Source organism: Colobus angolensis, unplaced genomic scaffold, assembly GCF_000951035.1.
Source record: "Colobus angolensis palliatus isolate OR3802 unplaced genomic scaffold, Cang.pa_1.0 Scaffold80, whole genome shotgun sequence".
Taxonomy (NCBI): domain Eukaryota; kingdom Metazoa; phylum Chordata; class Mammalia; order Primates; family Cercopithecidae; genus Colobus; species Colobus angolensis.
Window position 1 is genome coordinate 4,567,503 of NW_012121821.1, and position 7,811 is coordinate 4,575,313.

Below are 7,811 nucleotides of genomic sequence, written 5' to 3' on the forward strand. Positions count from 1 at the left end.
GACAACTCAAATGATCCTTTGTGTGATCTCTTTCACATAATCCTACTGTTGCTGTTGGAGAGTTATGTGAAATTGTTGAGAAGGAAGCCCCAGATGCCTAACCCTCTCTATCCTTGACATTCACAATCTTGCCACCACTGTATGTTCCATAGTTGGTAGAACTAATCTCACTATATCCATTATCTTGTTTATGTCGGTGATCATCAGAAGTCTCAGACTCACAACACATCCCTATGCACTTTCCCTTTTATGACCGCCTCTCTTATTTTGTCTCACTGTGTCTTCTGGAATTTACAGCCCAGAACTAACCAAATCCTTCATATCCTCAACTTCCTCCTTCTCAAAAGATAAACTGGCCCTCCCCTAAGGACATTGCTTCCCCGGAATTCCTCTCAAGTGTGGCTGGTTTTCTCTTCCGTCTTCTGGGCGCAGCACACTGGTCTGCTGGTTCTTCTACCATTCCAGGAAAATCTCCTCTTCAGAGCCTTTGCAAGGATATACCTTTTGCCTGGAATTCAAATAGCTACCTCTCTTATTTCTTACAAGTGCTTCCTCAAATGGCATCTCCTCAATGAAGCCACATATAATTACTCTTTTGAACCTCTAGCCCTCCCACCCCACCACACATAGGATTCCTAATTTCCCTGTCCTGCTCTCCTTTAACTATTTTTCCATGATACCAGTCACCTTAGAGAATGCCATGCAATAGACTTACATAGTATGTATTTTGTTCATTGTTTATCTGTCCCTTGCTTAATTTCAAATTCCCCAGGGGCAGGGATCCTAGGCTGTTTTGCTGGAGTAAGGTATCTCAAGGATCTACAACAGCACCAGGCACATAGTAGGTACTCCAATAAATATGTCTTGAGTGAAAGTATCAATTTGTGCCACAATATTATGAGGAACACACAATTATTTTTCTGACAATAAAGCTGAAACTTAGACAATATACATAATGTATTAAAGGTCACACTACTTGTAATGGAATAACTTGGATTCCAATTCAAGCCTTGTCCCTAGAGCTTACACCCACTACTCCACACCCAGTGGTGTTTGCCAGCATTGGATGAGGGAGAGGAAGATACTGAAATGAAGGAGGGAATAGGAAGGTGGAGAAGGGGCTAGAAATAAATCTCTGTGTGCCAAGCTGAGCAGTTTAAACTACATTCCATAGCAGAACCTCTAAATTGAATAGTGACATAATTAAATCTGTATCTTAGAAAGATAATTCAAAGAGCTGCCAACTGGAAAAGTGAAAGCCAACAAAATGCTAGTGGAAAGAGACACCACATTTAATGGAACCAAATGCAACTCTGAAATTTCCACAGCTAAGATGACTCCCGTCCCTATTAATTCATTAATAGTAGTTCTTTCACTCTAGTTCTCACTTAGAAAAAGTCGGACACAGCATAAATAGTTGTGAACTTATACTTTATTCATATATATTAGATATTGATAATCTTAACAAATGAGTTACTTTCCATTTGGGTACAGTCACAGTTGTCAACAATATTTGGAAGCACCAGGCATGAAATCTCTTGAGATGCTATGTTTTCATCAGGGTCACCTGACACATTCAAGTTCTGTCTGACATACCATTAAAGCAGTGGCTCAGAATGCAGGCAAGTTTTCAAACAGGCAGTAACGGGATAGTATCACTTCACTTATAAGTGTTCATTGTATCATCAAGTGAAATAAACACACAACCCACAGGATCTTGCTTAGGTTGGCTGCCTAGGTGGCCCCTGAGATAAAGCCTTGTAATCACATAGCCTCGCCTAATTAGTCAGAAAACAAAGGATTAAGTGAAACAGTCACAGGATATAGGAATTATAAATAATACACATATTAATAGATATTCATTTTCATTACACAAAAGTTGCTATTATAAATACTTATTTGATTGATGAGTCTAAAAATATATTCCCCATATAAATAATGTTAAATATTAATAAATAGATTTAGATTTAAAATTCAAATAGTGCAGGCAGGACAACCATTACTGGGATGCTCTTCGACCTCGAAACGTCTGACTCCTTTTTCGCTTCCCTATTTTAGCTGCTGGCGACAGTTCAGCCATCACTTGGATGAGTTCATGTACTGCTTTGCGTTGGACATTCAAGTCAGTTACCTATTGGAAAAGAAAAGAGCAAAATTAATTTCAGGCATATAAGCCATCAGGATATTCGGTTAATGGCATGATGGTCAGTGAAAATAAAATGATTCCTTTAAAAAAATGGACCATATTACCTTAATATACAATATTTACTTCTTCAGCAGTTGAGGCTAAAAATTATAATTACATTCTTAGTTGTGCAATGATGTGCTGGAGTCCATCACATATCTTTAAATCTACTCCTATAGAATTCTTGAAATCATATAGTGAAAAGACCCCGGTGTGGAGTCAATGTGAAAAGGTGGATCTGAATCTCATGTGTGCACTAATTCTGACCTTGAGCCAGCTACTTTACCTTTCGGAACTTCTATTTTCTCATCTAAAGGAAGAGAAGACTGTTTCTATGACCTCTTTATCATCAATCTACCATTATATCACTTTATACTTTAGTCTCTCCTGTATGTATCAAATGAGTAACTATAGGTCAATGATTCTCACTGTTTTGCGTTGCAGATTAACCCAGAAACCTAATAAAGAACTCAGAGATCCAGGTGCATGAATTGGAAGGACTGTGCCCTGTGCATTCACTAAGCTCCCCAGGTGATTCTGACATCCACCTAAGTTTGAGAACCACTGATCTAGGTTAGGTACCCTAGAAAACACCAAATCCAAAACAAGTGAAAACTGTAATTTTTATTTCTCCGAGATTAGGTCAGTCTCTCAATTTCCATAATAGGTTTTAAAATAACCACCAATCATATTTATATATGGCTTACTGATATATAAAGTTTAAAATTAGGAATTGCAACAACTTTTCCAGTACCCTACCTTCTAGGCCAGCAAATTGAACTACTTGCATTTCCTCACTCTAACCAATAGGGCCATTTAGGTGATTTCTTGCTTCATAAAATGTGGACCATTTAATTTCCTCTTGACTCTGCCATTATATTTTTTCTAATCTTGGGAACACTATGGCTACCTCGCCACATTTCTGAGGATGGCTGGGGGATTACAGGCTACAGGACTAATTATGAAAGGGCATGACATACCTCAGCTTAGCAACTGAACCAAAGAGAACAATAATTAATAGAGCTCACTCAAGATTGGCCATCAAGAAACAGGAGGTTTGTAGCTTCCAGAAGGAAGAAACCCACAGATTTTTTTTTCACTTTTTTAAGGCCCAGTTCCTGCAGAGTAGAAAAAGTTTTCTACAAGCTGTGTGTTTGCAAGTGACAGATTTTACTTTCCAATGTTCAAATCATCACCAAGAAACTAAGAGACTTATCCAGGACTGAACAGTAAGCCAGGGGCACCACTGGGTTAGGGGCAAGTGCTGAGTGTCTAGTTTCTAACAAAAGGATACCTGTTGCCATGTCTCTCCTTTCAGTTTCTGGGGGCTCACATGAGAGGAGTGAGAGGCAGGCCCGGCAATAGTGAAAGCTGAGCACAAATCCTAAGAACAGAAATGCCAGCTTGAGCTCTCATTTGAGCCCATTTATATCAAAGCCAACCCCAAAGGAATCTAGAGGTCTTTGTCTTCTAGATAAAATTTTGAAAAACGTGTTTTGTCTTTATGCCTCAATGTTATCTTTCTGTTTACAGAAGGCATAATTTAAAGATAATTTAAAGATACAAGTTCATGAGGTATGACTTAGGAGTCTAAGGAGTTCTCCAGCTGAGATATTCTGAAAGTTGATAGAGACTTGATAGAGCAATCTTTTTCATAAGGTATAAATTCTACCTATTTTTCCCTAAAAACAAACAGCAACCATTCTTGCTTCTAATTAGGCAGTACAATCTGATAGGTTGGCTAGAGACTTGCAGTGGGGTGCACTGGTACCTATTCAAAGGCTGTAGCTTTCTTGTATCTCATTCTCATTTTCTATTCTTGGCATTGTAGAGTTTTGGAGCAAAGAAGGTCATCAAACTTATGCAGTGAACCTAACAGTTTCCTTTTAAGATGAGGGCACTGAGCCCCAGCCAGCCATGTGATTCATCACAGTTCCCTGGTGGCTGAGTTGGGAGGAGAACACACATCTTCTCAGCTCCTCCCACTGCTCTTTCCATTAAGACTCTCATTCAAAGTAAGAGAATTTCCATCATATGAGCAAGGGACAACGAGAGAATTGCTACTCAGTACTCCCCACTACTTCCTCACCTACTTCCTCTTCATTGGATTTGTCAATTCACCTGTCTTTACACAATAGTTACAATGCTAGCATTTTTCTACATTACATACTTCAGTGATCCCCATACTGGCTTTGCAAAGTCATCCAAACACAAATGGAATTAGTAAGAGTTTCAGCTATGGGTTGAGTTCATAGCTTTAGCAACTGTTAAATAGCTAATGTCTACTTTCTGGAGAACAAATGCTTTGCAAGACCCTCCACAATGAAACCAAAGAAAGAATTTAAAGAGCCTCACCGAATAATTGGTCAGCTTTTCGAAGTCATCCCGTTTCTTTTTGTTGCTATTGAAAAACTTGACATTAATGTCTTCCTTGATGGTCTCCACACTCTTTTGGATCCTCTGGTCATCTTTGAAGTTTTTAAAAAGTTTGAAGTAAAAGGAGACAATTTGGCTCTGCATTATTTTTCTGTCACTCTCCTTGGAAGGAAAGAACACAAACAGAGGATGATGTGTATTTATCCATCAGAAAACAAGCAACAGGAAAATTAGCCAAATGGGAATATTCAGCTTACCTCTTTCCAATTCCTCAAGATGTCTAAGAAAAGAGTTCCATTATCTGCTACATCTGAGTTACCTGCATTCTGGAAAAAAAAAAAAAATGGTTTACAATTAGCCCATAAATTGTCTTAAAAATAAATTTCAAGTTTCATTGAACTCAGATGTGACAATATTCACTGATTTCCTTTTCAATTCTTCTGCTTAGTTCTAACAATAAGTATTCACAAAAGGTTTATGTGAGATATAGCCAAAGATTATTATGCTCTTTTAGCTTTTTTGTTTTCCAATATAACCATTAAATTGCAATGTCACAAAGGAGTTCAACAAAGCTGATGATACTCCAAGGGTCTCAAAAACTATAGTAGGCTAAAGAAAGTATTTTCAAGCTAGGCTAAAAAATACAAAACAAAAACAGCAAAGCCACCCCACTATAAAATACTGCCCCCCAATGGCACAGGTTTCTATTACATCTACTATGCCTTCCTGTAGGGTATTACGTCAACTTTAAAAGATAGTTTCAAACGTGTGCATGTGTGTGTGTGTGTGTGTGTGTGTGTGTGTGAGATATGATTTTGTGTGGTAGGAATAAAATCAATTGTGAATGTCTGAATAAAATCAATTGTGAATGTATGACAGTTATAATTATAATAGCTAAGTTTTAAATAAATAATGAAATATTTGAAATGTAAAAACTTTTCATTAACCGTCAATAAAATTTTAAAAGAGACTCAAAAAACTCGCTTAAAATTTTTAAATATTCCATAGCCAGAATCATAATTCCTACAAAATCCCAGTGAGCAACTAAGTTCAGGAATAATTCACAAGTAATATAGATAGAGCAGCAGAATGTTGAAATAACTTTTTGGAGAAAATCACCTATCAGTGATTTTTTTAAGCCAAAATTTTAAGGATCTTTTACTTTAATTTGTAAACGTTTCCTATTAACTTTTTAATGCTAATCCTGACCTTAGAGTCTGAGAAGTCAAAAACTAATAGCCAATCATTTTCTTCAATATGCATACTCCTTGACTTATCACATCTGAATGAGTTCTCACCACAAAATTATTAACATCATTATGCTTCATATCCATATCATGCCCATCTTTTGGAAGATTCATAAATCCCTTTTAAGTCTCTATACAAACTGAGCAGAGGGTTAAAACAATATCTAGATTATGTAGTCAAGAAACTCATCCAGTCAATAATTAACAAAATAAAACCAGATCTCAAAGTGACTGTGTACAAGAGAACAGTCTATCAGAGATGCTACAGCAAGTCAATATTCAGTCATTTTCAACCACAAAAAAGTACTGTTAAAAAGCCATACTTACAAAATATTTCTTAAGGTTTTCTGCTTCTTTTACATATGGGTCCTGGCAGTAACAGCCAAGAGAACCCAAAACAATGCAGAGCTGAAAAGCCAAGATATAACTTGTATATTTCATCGTTTCAGAGAGAGTTAAGCCAAAGAAGTTGAAATCAGAAGTTCTTGTATCAAGTTGATCAGGTCCAAAGGGCTTAACTGATCTTTCTCTTCTAATAGCTGATCTTCAGATGATCAGAACAATGTGCTGCACCTCCTTTGGCTGCTGGTATTTATACCTAATTGAAGTCTCCTCAGGATTACGTATTTTCACAAGTTTTTTAAGATGAGATGGTGACAGATAGGCAGGGATGCTAGTTTGTATTAATAACTAAGGTTTTGTGGCATTTGGGTGTTGTAGTTAGAGTTTCCTTTAGACTCCTTGGGTCCTTTGACGATGAGACAGACCCATTATGCCTACCTGTGCCATTCTGGTGGGATTCTTTGAAGGCACTTTTGCTTCACACCATTCAAGGACTGGAAATTTTTTCGCACCTCCCCCCTTCACCCTGGTAAAATGTTGACTCCTCATTCACAAAGCACATTGATCATTTGCTTGTGGTTGGGAACAAGTGAAAAAGGAAATTCTAGGGCCTCTCAAACCTTTACAAAGGGGGAGCCTTTTAAAATTTTTCTTGCAAATGACCAGAAAGCAAGGAAAGAATGTGGTTGAAAGACCAATTTGGTGAGGAAGTCCTTCATCAGAGTTGGTTAGTAAAATATCTACCACAAGTTTCAAATTGCTCTAGATCAGCCCTGCCCAGTAGAAATATAATACAAGCCACACAGGTAAATTTAAATGATCTAGTAGCCTCATTAATAAAAGTTTCTTAAAAAGGTAAATATAATTTCTAAATACATTGTATTTAAACCAATATATCCCAAATATTACTTCGGTATGCATCAGTATACTACATTATTAATAAGGTATTTGATATTCTTTTTGTCATATTAAATCCTTGAAATACAGTGTACAGAATATTCCCATGGGAAGGGCCAGGCACAGTGGCTCACACCTGTAATCCCAGCACTTTGGGAGGTCGAGGTGGGTGGATCACAAGGTCAGGAGTTCGACACCAGCCTGGCCAATATGGTGAAACCCCGTCTCTACTAAAAATACAAAGAATTAGTCAGGCATGGTGATGCATGCCTGTAATCTCAGCTACTAGGGAGGCTGAGGCAGGAGAATTGGTTGAACCCAGGAGGTGGAGGTTGCAGTGAGCCGAGATCATGCCACTACGCTCCAGCCTAGGTGACATAGTAAGACTCCATCTCAAAAAAAAAAAAAAAAAAGAACTACAGTGTATATTTTATACCTACAGTACATCTCAATTTGGTCTAGTCATATTTCAAATGTTTAATGGCCACATATTGCTAGGTGCTACTATATTGGACAGCATAGCTCTAAACAATTTATTGTTCCAAATAATCAGTATTAACACAGAATCTTTTTAACTTTTTATTTCTTTGTCTTTCAGATACAAAAAAAAAAAAATAGGATTATTTCTCCTCCTTTGTAATTTATTTATGAAGTACAACACTTTGGGATGGCACAAAAAGCCCTCCACTCTTTGGTTCCAACCCACTTTGCATTTCTACCTGCACTGTGTACATAACAGCATTGCGGTCATGGGGGCAAACTTG

At 37.4% G+C, this 7,811-nt stretch overlaps 1 protein-coding gene across 1 annotated transcript; it reads right to left on the minus strand.

The window, feature by feature from the left end:
- Positions 1 to 1,414: 1,414 nt before the first annotated feature.
- Positions 1,415 to 6,377, minus strand: IFNG (interferon, gamma). Its single transcript, XM_011929269.1, has 4 exons — positions 6,136 to 6,377; positions 4,819 to 4,887; positions 4,541 to 4,723; positions 1,415 to 2,131 (listed from the first exon to the last, which is right to left on the minus strand). Exons 1-4 carry the CDS (start codon positions 6,247 to 6,249, stop codon positions 2,000 to 2,002), a joined length of 498 nt encoding a protein of 165 aa, XP_011784659.1. The 5' UTR covers positions 6,250 to 6,377; the 3' UTR covers positions 1,415 to 1,999.
- Positions 6,378 to 7,811: the final 1,434 nt, after the last annotated feature.